Source organism: Ixodes scapularis, unplaced genomic scaffold (genome assembly GCF_016920785.2).
Source record: "Ixodes scapularis isolate PalLabHiFi unplaced genomic scaffold, ASM1692078v2 PGA_scaffold2__306_contigs__length_199485367, whole genome shotgun sequence".
Lineage (NCBI taxonomy): Eukaryota > Metazoa > Arthropoda > Arachnida > Ixodida > Ixodidae > Ixodes > Ixodes scapularis.
Window position 1 is genome coordinate 176788515 of NW_024609857.1, and position 25193 is coordinate 176813707.

Sequence of the window (25193 nt, forward strand, 5' to 3'; positions counted from 1 at the left end):
CTGTTGCTTGTTCGAGGTACGAATGTTCTAGTCGCCGAACCTTCTAGGTCGATTGTTCCAGAAGGAGACGCTTGTACATAAGGGGCTCCGCGTGGCGATCTGCAGTCAGTCTCGCCCCATCGTTCGATCCTGCTGTTACGCCGCCATCGACGCCCGCGATGCTCTATTGTTATGTTATGTTGTCTATTTGTTTTGGGCACAAGTTCGCCCCATTAAACGTGTATTTCTTCCTGTTTTTTTATTGTTGTTTTGGTCACTGCGGCCGCAAAAGCGGCGGCAGCCATGGTCCCTGGGAGCTGCCATTTTTTTTTAACTCTTTAGCCGACTTCTCATACAAATCAACCTTGGAGGAGCGCAAAGACTCCTTGCGTACGCACGCAATTTCCGAAAAATAGCCTACACTAAAATAGCGCGCGCAAAGCGCAAAACGTGGCTAGCGTTCGGCGCGTGCAAAGTGGCGACGACACTATTCTTTGCGTGCGCAAAGCTTTAGCGTGCGCTATTCTAAAGTTTCCTATTGACAGACGACGACAAGGATGACAGACGACTGCAACGCCCTTATGTTCTGCTGAAAACAGGGTATATCTGACTGTGGCGAAAGCACGCTGGCCTAGAGACTAAAAAAGTATTCTTTTTGCGCGCACGTGTTTGTGTGTGTTCTTGCTGCTAAGCGATATTCATGAAGGAAGAAAAAAACGAAAATAAACGTGAAGATGAAACAAAAAGTTCACGGCTATCGGCGCAATTCTTCGGTGGTGGAGAATTCTGTCGGCGCGAAGATGCGGAGCGTCCACGAGCGCGACACTGCTTCGCCGGTCACCGGGACGCCAGGCACCCAGAGCCCTGGACGCTGCTCGAAGTATTTTTTTTGTGTGTGTGTGTCTGTGTTTTCGCGCGCGCGTGTGTGCGTGTGCGTGTGCATGCGCGTGCGTGCGTGCGTGCGTGCGTGCGTGCGTGCGTGCGTGCGTGTGCGCGTGCGTGCGTGCGCGCGTGCGCGCGCGCGTTTCCTAGGAACAGCAAGTCGCCCGTTGTATTCTTTGTACTGTTTCTAAATTATTTTTCCGATAAACTTTCACTGTATTTCTCCTCTTCAACATCGATCGTTTGAACAAGTCGTTCGGACGTGCGGTGTTGGTGGTTTGCCGTTTCGATCTGGATGAGCATCGTACCGGCGTGCGATCGTGTACCACTGCTGCGTAATGCACCTTAAACACCCCAGGCACGCGGTTGTACTGCACTGCGTAAATTTCTCACCTATAGTGGGTAACAACGTCACCAAACTATTGCAGACGAAACTCCTGCTGTCTAAACCACTAAGGAATAATTTTTTTTTGCTAGTTTGGGACTACGGTACGTACTACCGTAACGCTATCACTGCGCGTGCTCGCTGATTGACTTAACGTGCGAGTACTGTGGTTTGTTACTGTTTACAAGCGCCTGTGTAACCACGTATTTTTCATTGAACGGTGTTCGCGTTAAATATTCAAGATAAGAAAACGAAAATAAGCACGTATTTGTTTTGCTGTCCTTGTTTACGCAGCACTGCTTCGAATGGCCTAATTTGCTTTAAACGCAGATAAGATTACGTAACTCTTAGTTTTAATAACTGTCAATTTCGTTTTTTAAACTGGTTTAAACTGGTTGGCGCTTGATGAAACCGGTAACCGAACCGCTATTTTAAACAGATCACTGAACCAGAACCGAACCGGAACAAAACTCAAAACTACTGAACCGGAACCGAACCGGATAAACGACCAGTTCGGCTCCCTGCTTTTAACCCTTTACGGTCACGTTTTAAGGCAGGTCTCCGTAATATGCTGTTTCACTCCCTTGTGCTGGCGCCGTATACCGATTGCATCCGAGGCGGAGAGTAAGGTGGCTTCCTGCGCCACGCACGAAATAGAAATTTTTTAAGGTCTTATCAATCACAACATGCCAACCGTGTATCTGTTGTTGCGAACAAAATGGTGGTTTGAATTGTTGGCCTCTGGCGTGACGCGTAATCCTTTTACGCTTGATAGCGCAATCGATGTCTGCAGTGAAACCTAGTCACACGAAGCGCTTAGGGCAACCACCCTTTGGTTTAGTAAAATGAATGTTTTCAGGAAGCTTTTGCATACTTTTTCAATCTCCTCCGCGTGTGATACCGTCAGCAGCTTTATGCTTTTTTTCTCCAGCAACACTGTGTTGCACTTAAATGTCATTTTTGTTTACGCTTAGTAATTAAAGAAGTGGAATGGTGGAGTTCAACCATTCCAGCAGTGGGAATGGGCCCAATGTTTTCATTTCGAGGAGTTTAAAGGAATGAAAATGTTGGAAGCTTTTATTCCCCGGATTGAAAATGGAAATTAAACCAAAGCCCTAAATTAAAAAAAAAAAAAAATGGCTAAAAGTACGACAGTTTTTTTTGGTCGTCTTCGTCCTCTTCTGGGCACCGGCTGGCAGGGTAGCCGCTACAGTACTCCCCATCTAGTCGGCGAGACGGTTCAGGGCAAAAAAATTGACGTTTCGAGGTGCAGGTTTGTCCACTTAAGTTATCGGTGAGTTGGGATCAGGTGATTCGAGGTGCGCTTGCTATTCTCTCAGGCGTGCCGTTCCAAAGCATCAAGAATATTTTGGTGTTCTTTTGAGAACTGGGAACGGACCGTCATATGGCGCTTGCAAGCAGAGGCGCACAACGCTCATCCGCACAGAAACATGGGGGTTACGGAATGTGAAAGATCGCTGCTGACAAAAACAATGCATGTTGATGAGTGTCTTGTAGTTGTGGGTCGTAATGGAGACATAGCATCTTTGAGACGGTGAACGTGGTTGGGTAGGTCGGGGGTGATCACTGTCGCAGGGGGGGGGGGGGGGGGGGGGAATTAAATATTCCTGCGGTATGCGAAGTGTCTTTCCATCAACCATTTCGGCGGCTGAGCATAAAAGTGTAGCTCTGAAGACTGTTAGAAGACCCAAAAGCACAAGAGGCAACAATCTTGTCCTGTAGGATGGAGCCTGTCGGGCGATGAGTGCGGTCTTGAGAAGATAATAAAACATTTCAACTAATTCATTTGCTTCTGGGTGATAACATGCGGTTTTCATTCTGCTGATACCGAGGAGGGGTGCGAATCGATTGAAGAGTGCAGTTTCAATTAACGGGCCTCTATCCGTGGTGACAGCTGCTGGCACTCCGAATCGCGAAATTTACATGTGTAGAAATGCTTGTGCCACTGTCTAAACCGTGATGTCTGGAATGGGAAGAGCATCGGGTCATCGCATGTAACGATAAATAGCCGTGAGTATATATTTGTGGCATTACGATTCCAGCAAAGGCCCTACGATATCCAGATGTACCTTTTCAAAACAAGATTCGGGAAGTTCAAAATTGCCTGCCGGCCTGTAGGTGTGGTACTGAACTTTTACTCGTTAGAATCCAAGGCGATTTTTTGTCAGCTTCTGACATCAATATTCATGTTTCGTTAAACTTATCCAGACGTTAGGAGTTTTTAGCCGCGTTTACATGAGTGCGACTTCACCGCGTCGACATCAATTGTCCTTCAAATAAAGCCGTCGCGACGTCGCTTACATGAATGCCCACCAACCCCTACGCTAAGGTGGCGCCACACCTTGTCAAAGCTCAAAGTTATAGCTGTCTTTTTGGCACCGGTCGCACCACGTGACCACAATTTCTGGTGCATCGCACGTGAAGGCCTTTCGACACTTTCGGCGAGCGTAAAGATTGTGCCCGCTGTCTTCGATACTGTGCAAGAAGTTACTAGGCCAAAGAAACATTAAAACCTAAGCGTTTTGTGCTCGGGGTCGGGCCGCTGGGCAACTGTGGATTGGAGGCAACGTGCGTGCGCACGGTCTGGCGAGCGAGATAGTGTCCAACCGCTCTGAGGACGCCACCGCGCTTCACTTCGGCAAGCCTTGCCAACCGCGACCGGATCCCGAGGCCGAAAGGCTCCGGCGCGCCCAGGAACGGCACCGAGATAGGAGCTGCTCGTTGTGCGCTGTACCACGCAGCGCTCGGAGCTCTCGTCGTCGTTCGTGTTTGCGCCGAAGCCTTTAGGGACTCCTTCGGACGCGCGAGTCGTACTTCGCAGGGTTTGGACGGGACCGTCATCACCGAGCAGCTCAGCTATATTCCGGTCGCTTATGATGGCAATCAAAACTCGCGTCCCTTCTTGGGAGAAAAGTGGAAGCGACCACACGGGACCGCCCTCCACCGCCGCCATGTTTTCAGCTGTTCACTCGCTACCGCGGCGATCGCCTTCCCATGATCCTCCCCGTTCAAAAATGCAATGCGACCTCCGTTTACATGGGTTGAATGAATGCCCGTTCGCCGTTTTGATCAACCTCTGTCTTGCGAATTGAATGCGATGCGCTTCCCTAGCGCTTTATGCCGTTCAAATGACCGCATTAAATTCGAAAACTACATTCGATGCGACTAAGTCGCATTCATGCAAACGCGGCTTTTGAGATTATCTTATGCCTGTATGCGATAACTCATCTAAAAAGTCATAGAGTTGCCGTCTGAACGAGAACGGAGTAAATGGGCGGGGAGAACCGGCAGAGATATTGCAAATCAATGGTTTATCCAGCCCAGGGATATTTATATCGTTGAGGCACAATCTGTGAAGTTCTGAGTCGACATGCTGTGCCTCCGCGAGTGCGGTTGGACTCAAGAGGTTGGGCATTGCCACCAGTGATCTCGGCTACGTTCGGTCGAGATAGCGTATCCTCAACTACATATTCAGTGCCCTTTACATGTCCTACGTCAGTACTGACTTCTGAGATAACGAGCATCTGGCGTAGTTCTCGTGGAGAGTAATGTCCGCTTTCAGGTCTGAGTGACCAGATCGCGCCCACCGAGGGTTTGTGGTCAGTGCGAATGTGGAATGGCCGTGCTCCAAAAAACATCAGAGATGACGGATTGCTGAATTGACAGCGAGAAGATCTCGGCCAAAGGTGCTATAGCGACACACAGTGTCAGTGAGCTTGCGCGAGAAGAATGCTATCGGCTGCCATTCGCCGTTGTCGAACTGCTGGAGGGCAGCGCTCACTGCGACATCTGAAGCATCAGTAGGCGGGTCTGTCAGAGCTTCAGTTTTTGATTGACGAAGTGAAGTTGCACGTGATATGTGTGTTTTGATTCTGGCGAATGCTTCTTTAGCAGCATCAGTCTATTTAGAGACGCCTTTTTTTGAAGATGGTAGAATATCTTAAAGAAGCTGCAGCAACATAGCGTAGTGGGGTACAAAACGTCGGTAGAAATTAAGAAATTTGGGAAAAGCTCGATTTGCGCGCGCGTATTGGGATTCCGGATACTCTAGTATTGCCATGACTTTGCTAGGCAGTGGTCTGAGACCGTGGAAGTCAATTTGATGACCCAGAAATGAGACGCTCGTATTTCCGAAATGAGACTTGGAAATGGTAATCATTAGACCATTTTCCTCGAGTCGTTGGAAGAGGCGGCAAAGGTGATGATTGTGTTCGTCTTTAAACTAGTTCGCTACAAGAATGCCGTCTAGGTGGTAGTGATGCAAAACTATCGATAAATTGACTATCGATACTATCGATAGTTTTTCCAAAACTATCGATAGTGTCCTAGAACTATCGATAGTCGACTATCGATAGTACTATCGATAGTTTTTCGATAGTCGACTATCGATAGTTTTTCGATAGTCGACTATCGATAGTACTATCGATTGTTTTTCGATAGTCGACTATCGATAGTTTTTCGATAGTTTTTCGATAGTCGACTATCGATAGTACTATCGATAGTTTTTCGATAGTCGACTATCGATGGTTTTTTACTATACTGGCGACTAACGATACTATCGCTAGTGCTGTCGATAGTTTTGCACCAGTATAGTCCGTTACAACTCAAGAAGGCAGGTCGAGAGTAAGATGGGCCGGGGAGGAGGAAGCAGACGGAACGCTAAAGAGAGAAGGAGGTTTCCCCCTCTCTTCTCCAGCGGTTCGTCTGCTTCCTCCTCCCCGGCCCGTCTTGCCCTCGCCCTACCGTTCGCCTCCCCCTTCTTCTTTTTTCGCCCTAACCCCCATCTTCGTCATCACTGAAAGCTGAACCAAAGTTGGGATGGTAAGTGCCTGGGCTAGTTGGTGCCCCGTTTGAAAAAAAAATTAAAGCGATAAATAGACAAGAGGGAGCGACGCAAACTACTAGTGTCGCAAAACTATCCATAGTAAACTGTCGACAGTACTATTGATAGCCATGTTGAATATACCTGAGACTGGGGTAGAAAAACATAAAAGTCGAAGAAACAGAGCGGGACAGGACGACGTCGTCCTGTCCCGTTCTGTTTCTTCGACTTTTATGTTTTTCTACCCCAGTCTCAGGTATATTCAACATGGTTAACATCCACCAGCTCGCCTGCACCCTTACTATTGTAACTATTGATAGGTTTACGATAGTCGACTATCGATAGTTTTCCGATAGTCGATTAACGATAGTTTTCTGATAGTCGACTATCGATAGTTTTTCGATAGTCGACTATCAGTACTATCGATTGTTTTTCGATAGTCGACTTTCGATTGTTTTTCGATAGTCGACTATCGATAGTACTATCGATTGTTTTTCGATAGTCGACTATCGATAGTACTATCGATAGTTTTTCGATAGTCGACTATCGATAGTACTATCGATAGTTTTTTTCACTATCGATAGTCAGATTTCTGGCGACTATCGATACTATCGATAGTACTATCGATAGTTTTGCACCACTACTAGGTAGGCATACACGAAAGGCAATCGTAACTAGAAGTCGCTGAAAAGACTGCGCAGAGTTCCGTATTTCCAAAAGCATTCGAAGGAATTCATCAAATCGGAATGGTGTGGTTCTTTTCGTTTTGGGTATATCTTCAGGAGTGACAGCGATGGTTGCTTGACTAAGGACGCGGTAGTCCCCGCACGGTCGCTAGTCGCCAGGTGTTGATTTTTGTACCATATCTAGTGTTGAAGCCCATGAACTGGAAGAGGGACGTATAATTCCTAGTTCGAGCATATGATCCAGCGTTTCTTTGGCGGTCCGGTATTTTTAGGGTGGAAGCCTACGAAGTCGTGCATAAACGAGATGTCCTGTCGCCTCGATGCGATGCTTGACGTTATGCCTCACTTGAAAGGTGAATGTACAGGATTGTACTAGAGACGGAAACTCTTGCATGATGTCAATGTAGTGCGACTTTTTCTAGAGAACAAAGTTACTTCTGGTTGTGGGCACGAACGTGTTGGCACGAAGGTCTTTGCATGGTCTCCTCACAATACTGACATTTCGGCACCGCTGTCAACGAGGAAACGCATCTATGTGTCCTTATCTGGGAGCAAAAACAGGCAACGACGACGATGCGACCGGCCAGGCGTACTCGTCGTTGCTAGTTGATGGCGTTGGTGTTACCTGGCGTGGAAAAACTGCATTTCCTGGCGCGGGAACCGAATGTACGATGATACCAACGCTGTTTGTTAGGAGGATTGTGAAATCTGCTACTTCTGAAACCTGGCAAGTTGTTTCTACTGCTTGATTGTGGTCGCGAAGGACGAAGGGCAACCACTATTTCTGTCAACTGATCAGTGCGGCGCTGCATGGCGGCTCAAAACTCAGAGTGATGTTGAGAAACTGGGGTTGCTTGGATACACCCCTGGACCGCGCGTCGTTGAAGCGTCAACGATGCGATCTGCTAGCTATTTTCGCTAGGTCCTCTACTGTGGCGCTGTCTGCTGACGCGACAACTATAGGGACATCGTTGGGTAGACGCTGCAGGAAAAGCTGCCGGAGGAGTGTCTTCAATGGTGAAGTTTCCTAACAAATGCCTCATCCGGCCAAGTAGCTGAGACGGTGTTTGTCTCCAAGCTCTTCTGTAATTGGCGGCTGTTGTAACCGTCTCTCATTGGATAAGCGCGTGCGTTAAACAAGTTGTGCCGTCAGAATATCGGCTGGATATAAGGGGATGAAAACATCTATAGTGTATTTTTTTTTTAAATCGAGCATTCAGCTAAAAACTATAATATAACAAAATAATGGTGACCCAGAAAATCCATCATGCAAAAGTTAAAGAGGCGATGCAACGATTTTTTCTACTGTGCACAAATACCGCTTAGAACGAATCCCTGACGTTAATGACCTGTGAAATACCCGTTCGTTTTTCACCACACCGAATCGAAGTCGCAGAAAAAAATAAAGAAAAACGAGCAGAATTCACCCCCTCAACTCGCAGCCAGAACAAACGACCACGTGATCTGGAGCCGATTATATGCCGCCAGTGTTGATCATAGTCATGCGCTGGGGTTGGCAAGGCACAGGACCCGCGCTGCGTTCCAGACATTGTTATGGTTCGGCTGTTGTCGTCATTGCAGCGATTGGACACAGGACACTACCCGAATGCTTCTCGAGCTATAGATTATCACGAGCCCAAATCGAGTGTCCACGCCATGCTCGGGTCCAATCTATGAGCCGCATTCAAATATCGTCGCTGGGCGGTACTGCTACCGCCGAGCTACGTCATCAGGTTTTGCGAAGGAGAGATTGAATAAAAACGCTCGGTTTTGTCCTCGAAATTACAGCGCAACAAAGGAGTTTCTTGGTCAATGACTTTGCGCGCGAGTAACCTTGAGTCCCACTAGAGCCAGGAAGCTCGTGTAAAGCGAAAAACATTCCAATTGAATATTGTTGCACCGCCCCTTTAAAGAGCATAGGAACATTGACATGTTTCAACAGAGAAAAAACTAAAAGAAATAATATAACTAATGCTAACAATGTGACATATTATTAATTTAAAAAAAAACATAGCGACGACGTGGAAAAAGAATTAACCGAGAGGACACAGCGCTGTGTCCTGTCCGTTACCTTCTACTTTGTCCTCGTGCATGCACCGTTTTGTTTTTATTATGTCTGTATACCAACTAGCCCAAACTTCAACGTTAATCAGCTGACAATATGCATAAGATATGACACATGACGCAAAGCGCGTTATACGTACACTGGAACGCGCAGGAATTTTAGCATGCGAAGTTACACAAATATAAAACAGGGACTAAGAATTGTGATGCTGCTGAGGATTCAGTAATGTGACGAGGTGACACGCCTTACGATAAGCGGTTTTTTCTCGTCTTTCGTTTTTTTCTGGTATCTTAGTTTGTGCGCTTGGTGCGTGTTGCAGTGCCGTTGATTTACGCGCGCTTATTTTTGCGCCGCTAGCGGCAGACCTGCTGCAAGCAGGTCGCGGTTCGCGGGCCGGGTTTTTTGGAAGGACCGCGGTCTGCCGCAGCCAGGTCGGAAGACTTCTGCGGGCCAGATCTGACCCGCGGTCCGGGATTTAGAAACCCATGCTATAGACAAATGAGGCTCTCTAGAGCAGGGGTCCTCAGCTCTACAGATTCGAGCTCTAGACAATTCAGGTTTTTTTTAGAGTAAGGGCATACAATAGCATAAAATATGTTCTGGACTGTGAATTATTATATTATTTTGAATCGATTAGAGGTATTTCCCTTGTAGAAAAGTTTAGTGCGTAAAAAGTAGAAAAAGAGCTCTATAGATCATTCGAAATGTCTCCAGGAAATTGTTGTCGGGATGTTTAGACCGCGGCAAGTTCGCCGGCACCAGAGCGTCTGCATTATGTTTCTGTTGTAGACGAAACGTTATCGAAAAGCGCTATGACTACTAGCCTGGGGACTATAGCATGCATCTCGCGGTAGTGACACGCGAGGGCATGCCGGTGTCTTGTTCATGCAAATCGGAACGGGCAAAAATGGGGATCCAGGACAGGATTCCTGGCATGCTGCGTGTTCCGGAACAATCATGCATATTTTTCTAAAAGTTATCCTGGAAGTGATATATATATATTCTTAAAGCATTTCTCAATGCGAGATCGGGTATTCCGTTTGGATTTAGACTGCTCAGGTATATTATCTGGCTTGGAATTTGGTGCAATATCTGTTGGCTACATTAGAAACCACATAGTAGTGTAGTGCGTTATGTAGTGCGTTAATCTGTGTTGAAAAAACGTTTTCTTGATAGACATCTAGATTACTGGTTCAGTTTTCGAATTCCTCGAACACGAGGGTTGCAGCAGTAAAATTCTAGTTATCACAAAAAAACAAAAAAACTTACCCCGTTATAAAGAGAAGAATATCACAATCTTGGTAATAATTTGGTCTTTCCGCTCTCACCTTAGTCAGTGCAAGAATCGTCTCGTCAGAGTCAACATATGAATTACCAGATGACGTTGTTTCAATCACAGGTAGTTTCTCGTTTCCCTAAACAAGAATATTGCAACAATATTGCGATTAGATGTTTCATCGAAATGCATTGATTTGAATTTAATATTGAGAGGGCCGTTATTTTTCAGCGAATATTAACGCAAAAGCGTTTAGGATGGGAAAATTATATTGACCTCGCTCGTGTCTCGAATGGTTTTAATTTATAAAGTAATTCATTTGCCTTGAAGAAAAAAAATTGAGAATTCTTTCCGGGTGGGGTGTGAACCCACGACCCATCGGCTACGAGCTTTACACGCTACTTACTCAATCATGCAGACGTTTTTTTCTTGTTTTTTTTTTATTGTTGTTTTTGCTATGGAGAAACAAAAGCACAGTAGGGCGTTTTCAGATAAGGCCGAACAACCATGTCCGGTCACCATTGTTAATTTCGATGAAAAAAGTATATTTTGCTGGCTTTATTCCCAGAAGAATAAAACCAATCATTGTTTTTGCGAAAAAAAAAAAATGTTGTCTTTTGCGGAAAACATTTGTAGGCACCCTCTCACTCACGTGCGCGTTTTGCGTATCGCGCGGTGTTGAGATCTCGGGCGGCTTTCCCCAAAAAACTGTTCTGGCTGCGGGTCTAGAATTATTCACTAACAAATTAGGCATAGGCAGGATTGATAAAACGTAGTAATCACCGAGGATTAGGGTAATATTTTTGAGAAACAAAAATGCAAACACGGCACAGTGCGCAATAACGCTCTAGATTAAAGAATATTTGTTTTCGTATCTATAAAAGCTAAGGTCTTCAAACGTTACCTGTGTGTTGCCCTGTACATACTTAGCCTTTGTGCGAAATATTGTTGACCTGTTTAGCGGGAGAAATTTACAAGAATTGCGCACACATTTAACTAAAAATGCATTATTTTGAAAATCATTTAAAAAAGGCCATCTTTGATATTCCTTAAACTCTCTTAAATTAATGTTTATATTATGTACTAACAGAGTCTGCAAAAACAGGATGCAATATTTGTGTGGCTTTTAAATTATAAAGGAGAAACATGGCCAAATTGACGCTAACGCGATTGCCGTAAATGGGGCGTGCACATTCCCCGTTCTTCACAATTTCATTATTATTAATGAGTGCAAGAATGCTACTGGGTGGTCCGAGAAGAAAAATTGACAGTACAGGGGTAGACGGTAGATTTGAAGAGAAAATTCTTAATACATTTCCGTAGAGCCGACCCAAAAATGCTCATGGGCCGGAGCGATCACTGTACGCCACCCTGTAACATGCTTCGCGGTGCCTGTTTCAACGGCCGGAGTATCGCGTCTCCGTCTACGCGACGTAAAGGAGGCAACCGGGGCGACTTTGCAAGCAGATCAGCCTACAACCTTAATGGTAACATGATATAGGAGGTAGCGAGTGGCCGAACCAGAACCTGCGACGGCTGTGACCGCCAGTAGATCCGCCGCCGTGGAGTGCCGCGCAACGCGTAGAAAATAAGATACTTCAAACAAAAATACGATTGTCTTAGGTTATTTGTATTCGGCATTTTTAGATAGGATCGAACGACCCTGTCCGGTTGACATTTTTTTATTTTACCAAAAGATATATTTTTTACTTGTGCAAGCGCAAATACATATTCAAACTTTTTTGCGGAAAATGCAATTTCCCTCGAGGAAACAAAAAAACACAAAGTCGCTGTCGGTATACGGGCACGTTTTTGCGACTTGCGTGAAACCGTCCTTTTGGATATTTATTAAAAAGAAACTGTTGTCGCCTTAGGTTTAATATTTTTCGTGCAGAGACTCTACATAACATAAATTGAGGTTGCAATCGAAATTGCATTATCAATTACGAAGCAATTCAGAGCTTTATGGATCCGGATCTTAGGAGACTGGAAATTCAATTTTTTCTTAAATGATTTGCGTGCGTCTGTCCTTATATTCGCATAAACTGTCATTAAAATTGAAAAAGATAACCTTTTAAAAAAAATATACACTGAAATGTAAACCGGTTACCTATTTTGCAATAATCGGAAAATCAGTTTAGAATGAAGACCACCGCAATTTTTTTCTACTTTTCACAGATCAACGCTCATAATCTGTCCTATCAGGCCCATTAAAAATGCTTTGCAATGTTGTTGTTTTCTTCCGGGGCTTTAAATATACAGAATTGCCGTGACGGGAGTAGAGAAAGATAGGACGTTGCCGATTTCAAACAGGGGCAAGCAAGGGGTCGAAAAACGTAGGAAGTCTGTGAGGAGAAAGCACTGTGACAGGAGTTCGTGAAAAATAGGAATGCATACAGAAGATTACAGGTTAGTTTGAAGCAAAAGTGAACAATTTAAAAACAGATTTCTCGGATCAGTGAATTTCGGAGCCTACCCTTCGGGGGGAGGCTGGGCTGCTGACGACCAGGTTTAAAGAGTGATAAGTAAGAACGCATCTTTAAAGTGGTACAATTGAAACAAGTTTAATTATTCAAGATCCAGTGCGCACATTCGGAGCATGTCGCGTGAAATCTTTCTGCCGGACGCTGACCTGAGTCGGTCACGGCGCTCTACTGGCACATTGAGGAGAAATATTTTTTTCTCGTTTTGCCTGTTGCGATCACTTTTCGTTTCTTCTGAGTGGCACCGCAAGCTCACGACCTCGATCTGCTTTTCACTGCCATAGGAGGTTTTACTTTTAAAGATTTATATTTTCTGCGGCTACTGTTCTTGCTAAAACAGGTATGGTTGCGGAGTGTCGGACCGCGTACACTGCCACAGGTGGCTGGACTGAATTCCACGCACAACGGAAACAGAGTCCCAGTCCTTTGCTTTCATGTCCCTGAACGCTTTTACGTCAGCTTTCAGGAGGTGGATTAGTTTCACGTTCGGCAGTTTAGTGTTCAGTGGGGCAACCATCTCTGACACCGACTTGATCACCGACTTGGCGGGCCATCGGAGGCTGTACAACGTTGTCTGGTGCTTGAAACGTCCCTCGATTCAATCACAGGCACTCTTGCCATGTCAAGTTGCGAAACAAATACACGTCGCTGACGTGTATTTGTGGCTCTGCAGCTCGTGTATTTGGTACTTGTTCTTAAAGTGGCTTGCTGCACCATCACTTACGTAGGTTACATGAGCATACTCATATTGGATTACATGATTGTCCAAACCGTTGTCTTATAAATTAAGCTATAGACAATCTCATTCAATCGCAATTCTGTTTCCTTTTTTTATATATCTTTATTTTCTACGCGTTGTGCGGCCCGCCACGGCAGCGGATCTATTGGCGCTCCAGGCGGCGCAAGTTCAGGGTCTGCCGCACCCCACTTCCTATATCATGTTACCGCCAAGGTTGTAGGCTGATCTGTTTGAAAAGTCGTTCCGGTTGCTTCCCTCACGTCGCGTAGACGGAGACGCTACACGCCGGCTGTTGAAACAGGCACCACGAAGCATGTTACAGGGTGGCGTCAGTGTTGTACACGTTCCTTGAGAAAAGGAACGAAATATCGTTCCTCGTTCCTTCTGATTTTCGGAACACGTTCCCGTTACAAGTTCCACCTGTGAGAAAGGAACTCGTTTCCGTTACAGTTTTAAGAATGGAACGTATCGTTACATATACGTTACACTTGTTTTTTGCTGCTAACCATATTTGGTTAGATCATAGGGAAAGTTTTCTTTGTTTTTATCTATCCCATCAGATGGGTGATAACGAATTTAAATGACGTGATGGAAGGGTATCAGGAGAAGAAAACAAGCGGAAGCAAGGTCCCATTTATTGATATATTCACCTTTAAAACTCTCAGCGTTTCACCATATTCACCTTTGTAGATTGCAATTCCGACGAACTAAATGTACTGTTATTCCATATTGCACGTGCGTTTTACATCCACCTCACACTTTTCAATCCAACAAAGCCCCCTGTTCGGACATCACAATAGTTGCTTCTCGATGATGCTGTCCGCGCGCAAGACGAGTAAGTCAAGAAGAGGATTTTCGAAGGTCAGTCATTTGAAAACTACATTGTTGCGAAGGTTGGATTTGTTGTTCAGCTTGAAGGTGGCGGACAAGGCGAGAAGGAATTAAAGTTCATTTTTCTGTACCTTTTAAATGACCAAAGTTCGGGATACGAGGGTATGCGTTCGTGTATGGTAACCTGTTCTCCTGTTTTAACTGTAAGTCTATTTTCGAAAGTTCAGAAATCGCTGTAGTCAGCCTTAGATTTCTGAGTGCGAGGATTCGTGGATGCAAAAAAAGTAGCCGAGCTTAAAACTTCCCTCTTTTTGTGCCTTTTCCTTCGACTAAGCGTATTGGTTTTCGTACCGCAGTCTCGTGCACTGAAAAAAGAATCAGTGTCCACTAGCTCTCCTCCGCCCGACTCTTACCAAGCAAGGACCACACAAGATAAACCCTAAGATAAGTAACCAGAAAGTTAACGATATTCTGCTATTCGTAAAGATATTGTATTTGTACTTTTACACTTTCCCTCTTTAAAATAAAATAAAAATTACCCCACTGGACGAGAAAAAAGGAATGCCGTTTCTTTTTCCGTTCCAGTAAAAATGTAACGCGTTCCCGCTCCAGTTCCACCGATGCAAACTGGAACGGTGGCGTTCCTTCGTTCCTCCTAAAAGGAACGCGTTCCAGGAACGCCGTTTTTTGGAGCGCCGTTCCGTACAACACTGGGTGGCGTACATTGATCGCTCTGACGCATGGGCATTTTTGGTCGGTTTTACGAAAATGTATCAGGAATTTTCCCTTCAAAACTCCCGTCCACCTCTGTGCTGTCAATTTGTCTTCTCCTGACCACTCAGAAGCATTTTTACGCTTTTTATTAATAATGAAATTGTGAAGAACGGGTTGTGCACCAGGGTGTCGAACCGAAATGTTTTTCGTTCCGGTTTTCTTTCTGGTTCACGGAAAACGGTTCAGCTCCGATTCAACTCCGGAGTGAAAAAATAAAGGGTCAAACCGGTTCGAACCGGTTCGTACTCATATGCTACACAAACAATTGACGACAGCAAAAGATAAACTATACATATTTTTAAAAGGCTTACATAGAAATAGAAAATGCTCACATTACTGTGTGGAACGAACGAGCAGGTGCTGGGGCACCTCGGGACGTGGGTGAAAGCGCAGTTCAATGCCAGGCAGCTGACCGAAGAAGCAGGACGTCCTCAAGCATATCCGAAGGAAGGCGGCACCTCTGAGACGATAAAATGAACTTCAGTGCAGAACAGGCTCGCTCCATGCTGACCTGGGTCGCAATCACTCCCAGGGCTACTTGCGCCAATTCCCGTCTCTCCCAAAACTGCTTCACGTTAGCGTCCCTTGAAAGCCGGGGCACCTTGTCTAGCATTTCCAGCAAGCATGCTATAACAAGTGGGCTGCTAGAATCTCGAACGTACACGCGAGCCTCCACCTCTCTTTCCTTGAGGAGCGCTTCCATGGCGTCTTCCGGATCTTCTGAAGCCGCCGACGTTTCAGAAGAAAGGGTAGAATCTTGCTCGCATTGCAGAGCTCTTATCCGCCTCCAGGTCTTTGTCAAATGCAGCGTGGCCCGGTACTTTTGCTCGGGGGTAAGAAGAAGGCGGTAGCGGAAATTCATGTACACTGTTGCACAAAGACATCTGTGTCAAAAAGTTGTCTTTTCCTTTTTTTATTGACTGGACCAAGGCCTTTGCTAACGGTTATGATGTCTTGAAAGTGTCCATGGAAAATTCCAGCCATGCTCCGTAAAAATCTCCTCCAGTGAGTTGTTCTTTCTGCAATGTCTTTGTCACCACTTCTGCCGGGCGGAGCGATACTGCGAGCATTTCGACTTTCGCCCATACGTCTTCAGTCCACCTGGAGCTTTCTTCTTTTGAGAGGAACCATCCAGTGAAGCCTCTTAGTTCAAGTAGCCTGGTGAGCGTATGCAGCTTGGAGATCCACCGCGTTGGACAATCGAGCACTGGTTCTTCAACCCTAGCTTTCCGTTCGAGGACTTAACCGATTGGACACGTAGTCTTTTAACAAGCGCACGGCTCTCTTCAACAATGTGCCAGCAGGCGTCACTAACTGCCAGATGCAGCGTATGAGCGGCGCACCTGATCCCTTATAGCAAGCCAGAATCATCAGAGACTGCGCTCTTAGGATTCTTCAGTAGAGGTTGCAGAGCGTGCGACTCAACTTCAGGGTCACTATAGCCGACCTCTTTCTCAGAGTCAGAACATTCCTTGTTCATTTCACCGAGGAGACGCACAGCTTTCACCATGTTGGCACCGTTGTCTGTCGGGACGCTGCATACCTGTCTGACGTTGAGATTGAAGCGAGAGAGTGCATCTATCACCTTTGACCTCATATGTTGCCCTGTGTGCCTTTCAAAGAGTTCTCTCATAGTCAATGGCTCAACCTTTTTTATTCAGCATACTGCACGTTCATCCCAAGGAGGGAGTGGCCCAGTCGCAATGCTCACTCGAGCTTTAACGAAAACACGCGGTTTTTCAACGACATACCTGACCGTTATGGGGAAACCTGATAATGAAACTTTACAAAGCTTTCCGCTTCCTATTCTGCTCGCTTTTTGAATTCCCAAATGAACGAAACACCGCAAAAAAATAATTAATCAGTTTTGCCCACGAAAAAAAAAAAAAATAGTTGTTTAAGTCTCGTTCACCTTCGGTTTGCGCGAAACAAATTTTCTTCTTTTGCGTTTTTTTGTTTACTTTTTAGGTTACTGTGTGTTTCGCCACGCTCTTTTCACGCGACCTGACTTCGCGTATGAACCGAAAACCGCATGGAAAACATATCGGCTTCATTCCGGAGTGAAAAAATAAATTCCGTTCCGGTTCAACTCCGGTTCGCGCGAAAATAACGTTTTTTTCCGGTTTTCGGTTCACGGTTCGGGTTTGGTTCAATACCCTGATGTGCACGCCCCATTTATGGCAACCGCTTCGGCGTCAACTTAGGCATGTTTGGGAAAAGGCAAGCGCCGAAAGACTAGGACAAGGTAAGAAGACGACGACACAAGGCGCCCACCCGAAATGTCGACATCGCGCGATACGCAAACCGCGCACGCGACTGATCGGGCAAATACCGACAGGTGCTTACAAATGTTTTTCGCAAAAACAAAATTTTTTTCGGAAAACAAGGATTGGTTTTATTCTTCCGGGCATAAAGCCAGCAAAATATATTTTTAATCAAGATTAAAAATGGTCGCCGGACATGGTTGTTCGATCTTTTCTGAAAACGCCCAGTAGCATTAAAGAATTGTCAATTGCATACCGACTGACGTGGCGCGTTTAAAAATGTTGTATATCTATCGGTTTCGCAATTATGGGTATCCACTCCCGGACATTTGTAAAAATCTTCTCAACTTCAACAGCATAGCGAAGAGACTCAAAAAAGCCTTCCCCCGCAGGCCTTGTAACAACGTCAGTGGACGCATGACGAACCGCCATGGGACTTTGCTATATGCTGTGAAGGCCGGGCAACATGACAAGGTCAAAAGGCGCACTATTCTCGTTTACCATGGCTAGAAATTGGATGCCATGGGGGTTCAGCGGAAACTCCTATTTTAGAGTACTCTGTAACACATCTCAGAAAAATATACTGTCCCAACAGCCTAAGAAAACATGTTCTACGATATTTTGTTTTCTACACAAAAAACAGTGATCACCTCGCTCTACAGACATAGCCCTCTCCACCAAACATGTTTTAACGGGCAGGGTACCGGTCTGCTGTTTAAAAAAAACGTCTTGACGCACGCTTAGACGGACATTCCTTTGACACGCTTCAGGACACCTTTCACCGAGCCCGTGGAATACAGAGCTTTATGCAGTGGAATCAGCAGGGTAACATCAACAAGATTGTAGTACAGTTTTTTTGCTAACTCAGGTATTTCAAAGAAGAACGTGCCTTCGAAAACCTGTACACTCCCAACACTTCGGGCGTAAATTCAAAGCTGCATGCAGCATATGCAAACTCTGACGACACTGAGAACTCAGGCAACACATTACATAATCGCTCTTGACAAAATGTGCTCAAAAACTGGTCCTTGACATTTCGCAAGAAAAATAGCCTGTTTACCAGCTGTTTCAAATAATAATGGAATAACACCAAGCATCCCTCACACACGCAGTAAAAAAGACTGGTCCGTCTTGTACACTTATGGGAGAAGCCCCAAAGAAAGAGCGCAAACACCCGATGCAGCTTTTGGACATTCCCTCTAGAACACTGTAAAATCTGAAGCACATATTACAATTTAATTATTAGGAAAGCATTGCAAATATTGGATCGGGCAAATACCGACAAGTTTTTTCCTCTCCGCTTCGCGACGTTTGCTCGCAGTTCGACCGCCTGTGTCTACCAAAGCGGTTCGCTGTCCCTAAAGCTTGCCAAAGAAAATCCCAAGTATTTCACCAGCGACGAGACCCATGATATGTTTTCAAACATACTTGGTTTCGCATCCCAAAAAAATTCGGCTAGTAATCGAAGGGTAGAGCCGTACACGAATTCTGCGGCGCTGCATTTCAGTTTTTCACGCAGGGAGGTGTGGATGCCTAAGAGCACTGGTGGTAGGACTTCGGTCCAGGAGCTTGATGAGCCATGCGCTCGAATGGCGGCTTTCATTTGTCGGTGGAATGGCTCCACGAGACCATTGGATGAAGGGTGGTATGCCGTCGTTTTGATGTGGTGTATACCGAGGAAGCCTGATAACTTGCGAAATAGGTGACTTTCAAATTGTTTCCCTCGATCTGTTGTCACGGTGGTTGGTACACCGACACGGCTGATCTACATGGAGATGAATGCCTGTGCGGCTGTTTCTGCAGTCATATCCTTCATGGGCATTGCCTCTGGCCAGCGGGTGAAGCGGTATACGCATGTGAGGATGTAACGGTAGTCTTGAGATGGAGGTAATGGTCCGACGATGTCGAGATGAACGTTCCTGAATCGAGCGTCGGGTAACTGAAAGGTACCTAGGGTGTGACAGTGTGGCGGTAGATCTTGGCTCGCTGACAGTGTTGACAAGTTCGTGTTAAGTATGCAATATTGGTTTTCGATCTCGGCCAGGCGTAGCGAGCAGAGACTAGTCGTTGTGACGCTCGTGTACCAGGGTGGGAGAGCGAGTGGAAGGCATCAAAAACGGCTCGTCGGAACTATGCCGGCACGGATGGTCGAGGACGGCAGATAGAAGTGTCGCAAACAAGTGTTTTGTCACATTCAGGAATTTCTGTCTTGCAGGACCAGCGCTGTAGAGGAGAAGCGAAAATGTAGAAGTTCCTGGTCAAGTCGTAGCGCAGTGGCCAGTTCCTGAAAGATGATGATCGGCTGAGAGTTGTTGACGTGTTTGAGACCGATCCGAAATAGAGCGTCAGCTACGGTATTTTCTTTGCCTTTTATGAAACAGATATTGCTGGTGTATTCCGCAATGTAGGCCATTGGCAGCATTTCCCTTGGTGTGTATGAGGAGTTGTTTATGAAATTGACGTCCTTCTAGAAAATGGCGAAAGTGTTTCACGCCAAGGTAAACGGCTAGAAGCTCTCGCCCGAACATACTGTAACGTGATTCGGTTGGCGTCGTTTGTTTTGAAAAGAATGAAAGGGGTTGCCAATCGGATTCGGCAAACTGCTGGAGTACTGCTCCCACTGCTTCATCGGAGGCATCAATTACAAGGGAGAGGGGTGCGTCAGGTTTCTGATGGGTCAACGTCGTAGCATCAGGAAGCTTGTGCTTGATTGTTTGGAACGATTCAACTGCAGCTTCGTTCCACTCGAGTGGTATGAATTTATTGGGATTTCCAGTGAGGAATCACTTGAGTGGCTGGAGGATGGCTGCACAGTTTGGAATGAATCTCCCGTAGAAGTTGACCAGTCCTTGAAATTCGCGAAGTTTATCTGTTGTTTGGGGCTGCGGAAATTCTCGGATAACGTTCATTTTGTCCTGTAGAGGACGAATGCCGTGTTGGTCTACGCGATGACCCAAGAAATCCAACTCGGTAACGCCAAATTCGCACTTAGCGGCGTTCAGGACGACAACGTATTTCTTGAGGCGGAAGAACAGTTGGCGAAGGTGGAGTTCATGTCCCTCGTGGTTCTTACAGAAAACTAAGATATCCTCGATATAGGTGAAACAGAAGGTCAAGCCAAGTGTGACTTGGTCCATGAAACGCTGAAACGTTAGAGCTGCGTTTCGCAGGCCAAATGGTATGCGCACGTACTCACACATGCCGAAAGGTGCGGTTATGGCAGTTTTATGAATGTCAGATGGGTCGACTGGGATCTGATGAAAAGCCTTCACAAGGTCTATCTTTATGAAGATTTTCGGTGCGCGCAGCATTCCAGCGAAATCTTGAATGTGGGAATTGGGTAACGATCGGGTACAGTAACTATATTGAGGGCTCTGTAACCCCCGCACGGTCTCCAGTCGCCAGACTTCTTAGATGCCATGTGCAGTGCACTGGACCACACGCTGGATGATGGACGGACAAATCCGAGTTCCAGCATGTGCTCGAATGCGTCCTTGGCAATCTTGATCTTGTCCGGTGCGACGCGTTGCGGCTTGGCAAAAACTGGAGATCCGTGGGTGTCAATGCGGTGAGTAGTGGTGTGCTTAACTGGAACCTTGGTGTTGCATGGCTGCGTTAACGTTGGGAATTCCTTCAGGTTTCGCCATGAAGCAGCAGTCTGCAGAGGTTGCAAGTTAGTGCTGAGTGATGGTGTCTTAAAGAGCACTCCTTGGATGCTGAAGTGCGTTGTTGAGTCGAGTAGAAGTCGACTCTAGACATCCACCTCAAGGTCGAACTTACGGAGAAGATCTGCCCCAATGATCGCAAAGCGTACGTCGGCCACCAGAAAAACCCAGCAGAACACGTGCCGGAGGCCAAGATCGAGGGTTAGTGATCCTTGTCCATAGGTTTTGATCGCCGACCTATTGACCGCTTTAGCGGCAGAGTTTGTTGTCGGTGCTGACGATCCTCCAGCGTAGGAGGAATGATACTGACCTCGGCGCCGGTGTCCATAAGGTATTGGATTTTTGTTTGGCAATCAGTGACGTGGAACAAACGGCTGATTGCGGTTCCCGCTGCACTGGCCGTCTTCAATGAGTGGGCAAAGTGTTTTCCGGAAACGCACATGGTGGGGTGCATTTTCTGTCGTCTTGTCCAAATGATCGGTGGTACCAGCACCAGTTCTTTGCACCGCGGGATGTGCTACGCCGGCGTGCTCGAGATGTATGCGGGGAATATGACCTTGAAGGGCACGAATGTAGGTCTCGCAAATTCCTCGCCAATAGGTGGACTTGCTCCGAAAGCCTCCTGTTCGATTCAAGGAGCTGAGAAAACTTCTCCTCCAGAGAGGGAGATGCTTGCGACTGGGCAGCTGCTGGTGCGTTTTTGTGAAGCGCAAAAATTACGAGACTGGACAAGTCCATGATTTTATCTGCCGCCTGGGCGAGGGTTTCCAATGGCTCCGCTAATGTTGACCGGATCATACGGACTTGTTGGGGAAGTTATTGAAGGGGTGATTCCTTGAAGATGGACGCGTCGAGTGTTTCGGCGCGGTCTCCCAAAAGCTGATGCATTCTGGGGAGGAGCTCACAAGATTTCCTGTCGCCGAGCTCCTCTGCGGTCAGGAGCTGCTGAATGCGCCGTCGCTCAGACTCTTTTGTCCTACGAGTTAACTCGGTTTTTAATTTGTCATATGGATTGTCAGCTGGAGACGCTCGAAGCACGTCCCGTATGATGCTAGCGGTGGACTGCGGGAGGGCCGCAACGGCGTAGTCGTATTTTGAGATATGCGTTGTTATGCTTTTTTTTTTTTTTTGAAAAATAGATTCAATGGGGATGAACCATTGTTCCGCGTTGGTGGTCCAGAAGTCAGGTAGTTCGACCGCGGCAACGACCGGAGTAGGGGACCGGGTGCCGGTGGATGTGAATTCGGTAGCTGGCAGGGACATTACCTTTGTTGCTGAAGTCCGGGTGACCACTTGAAAAGGTTATGATCCTTCAACTAATTTTTTTTACAATATTTACATAATTATAAATCTGAGGCGTTTGTAACTGCGCCGGCGGGTGCTGGAGTCCGTCGAACCAGCAGCTGAAACCACGAGCCGCCTTTCACGCTCCTCTTTGTCCTTTTCTTTGGCGCCTTGTTGCCAGTCGCTACACGCTAATTAAAAACAATATCGAGATGCAAGACACCAAATAAGTCTCCCGAACGTCAAAGGTACATGTTTGACATTTTTGTACAAGTAACAGAACTGTGTATGCAAATTTAACACACAATTTGATTTTTACAACCTAATATTTTTTCGCAAAACGAAAAAAAAAATTTAAATCGGGTTTGTTTTACCTAGACAAGGACCGATTATATATAATATATATATATATATATATATATATATATATATATATAATTGAGAAAAATTGATATGCCCACCCCGACCAGTGTGTTCGATGTGAAATGAAACGACCCTAGCACGTTAACGACATCAGTCAGCTACACCTGCGCCGGCTCGCTTGCAGAGAGGCCGCAGTTAAGCGATGCGGTATTTCGACAAGCCATCCTATTGTTTTGTTCATATGCTACCATAGCGCCTCTGTGCTTTTTTCGTAGTGGAGCCTTTACTACGAATATGACTGTCGCACAGGCTTGGGATACGACGTACGAGCGATACATACAGCTTTCTCTGTTCCTCCTCGTTCGGAAACTGGTGCACCAGCCCACCGGTGTCTCATGAAAGTCGGTACACAACGCTACCAGGGTTGAAGGCGTTACCGAAACAATGTAACAAAATATGTTACTAGTTACTTGCAAAATAAAGAAACACGTTACCGGCCTATTTTATCTTAAAATAAAGAAAACGCGGTACCGGCCTACTTTATCTCAATATAAAATGAAACGCTTTACCGCAAAAAAAAAAAAAAAAACTAACACGGTTTAACGGTAACCGCGTTTTTTGTGTTTTTTTGGTGATAGCGGCTTTTGACACTGGGTTCAAGAGCGTGGGCGTTGGTTTTTTCTGAAGTGGGACTTCTTGCATGGGAGAAAAAAAAAATTTTTGAAGGTATGCGGAACGAATGCAATAATTAATGACTTGGTTGGTGCCTACACTTCGTTTCAGCTAAAGTTTAGGCGTAGCCGAAGCTAGGAGCTGATGGGACCAACCGAGCAGCGTTAAAAGCTTAAGTCATTGGACTTTTTTTGTTAATGATTGCTTCAGCGATGATGAACACGTACACAAACATGACAAAAACACCATGATTGTGTCTTTTCCATGCTGTCTGATTGGTCCCATCAGCTCGTAGCGTCGGCAGCGTGTGGACGCAAGCTAAAGCGAAGTATAAAAACACAAAAAAATTAAAGTGTACTTGACATTTTTTTTAACGAGTTCAGCGGATATGAATTTTGGGGACATGCCGTGAGACTGTAGCTCGTGATCTTTTGGAGGCGTTCTTTATCAAAAAAGTGGGACGGCATTTGTCAGTGACACTTCTTGTGCAGTTCATGGGAAAGAATTTCAGTTGTTGCACGGTTGAATACTTACTTGAGAGCTTTTATGTGTGGCAGCTTCGCCTGTGGTGTGTATATATGCTTTGTTTTTTCTGAGTAAAACTAGTTGGAAGGTAGCGCTTGTCCTGTTTAATTCTTTTCCCTGTCTTTTCTTGCGCTGTTTTAGATGTTTAACTAAGATGAACCAACCAGCCTAACAACGCACCCAACTAGTACTTTTATGGTTTTGGGACGATCTAACGAGTAACATAACTACGTTACCCGTAACTTAAAATAAGTAACGTAATTACGTTACCCATTACTAATTTGGAAAGGCAACGAGTACGTTAATACGTTAACGAAAAAGGTAAAGCGTTACCGCCAACACTGGCTCTGCCACACAATAGCGAATTTTAGAATAGGGGGCACCACACCTTTGGGTGCCCAAAACAACTTGGGACATCGCCATGGGCATGCTCAGAAGTTCTGCGCATGCGCACTGGGACGCCCCAAGCTGTTTGGGGGGAACCCGAAGGTGTGGGGCCCCCTATTCTAAAACTCGCTAATTGCACGGCGTCTCGGTGTAGACGTTCAGATAGACCGCGAGTATTTGATACGTCAAACAAAGAAAGCAATATTTTCGAAAGACATTTCAAACATTGGCAGCTTATCCCAGCCTCTAGCTTATTATCCTGGCAGAGTTTGGGGTGCATGAGCGCACTAAGTGAAGCTTCCTGCTACGCTTTTAGAAAAGCAAACTTTCATTTCAGAGGGAGCACCCGTGTGCTGTACTTCACTTTCTTGTGTCCCTGTTTTTTGTGCGTTTTGTATTTTTTTTAATTATTATTATGAAAAAGTACCACCTCGCCCAGCTTCCAACACTTCTGGAATTTCAGGATTTCGCCTGTACCTACTTAAATTTATCCAAAAACGCAATTCCCGTATTTTATTTTTTTTGCACAGTACAGTAGAAATTTTTGTTTTTATTGTTTGAAGCTTATTTGCTGCTGCTTACCGTGTGTTTTTCAATTCGCCTAAGTGCCAGAATGACTCTGGTATTTTCTAGATCTTGAAAACGCAGCTCGGTCTGAAAATACAAGAATGAGATATTTTTGTTCAGTTGAGGTACTGCCAAGATACACTTGTTCATAATATAGAAGAAAAAAATTGACATTTCAAAGGTGTTTGTTTTTAACTTACAGCTTTTACGAACACTTTAAAATATTCCAGAAAAGATTCATCGTCCAAAGAATAGGGATTTATTGTGGTGTATATTTCATCGTAGGTTATGCATACACTGATCCAAGCCGTCATTTCTGTAATTGAAATAAAATACTGCTGTGTACTTTGGATACGATAATAAGAAGAAAAAAAAAACAGTCAACTGTCATCCCTTTCATGGGACGCTCGTAAACTGTATTATGAAGCTCTAAGTTACACGCGGGACCATGCGAGGCAAAGGTGCCGGGTCATCGCCTCCTGCTGCGATTTGCCGGCGATTTCCCGGTCCCGTTCTTGGCCCC

The 25193-nt window shown here is 45.7% G+C and overlaps 1 protein-coding gene across 1 annotated transcript in view; it reads right to left on the reverse strand.

The window, feature by feature from the left end:
• The window catches only part of LOC120850275, an 86710-nt gene extending 61726 nt beyond the window's left edge, over positions 1-24984 (reverse strand). Inside the window, exons 1-3 of the mRNA XM_040222731.1 lie at positions 24871-24984; positions 24686-24757; positions 10110-10255 (exon numbers count right to left, since the gene is read on the reverse strand). Of these exons, the coding sequence (XP_040078665.1) occupies positions 10110-10255; positions 24686-24757; positions 24871-24984 (332 nt within the window). The remainder of the gene's footprint in view (positions 1-10109; positions 10256-24685; positions 24758-24870) is intronic.
• Positions 24985-25193: the final 209 nt, after the last annotated feature.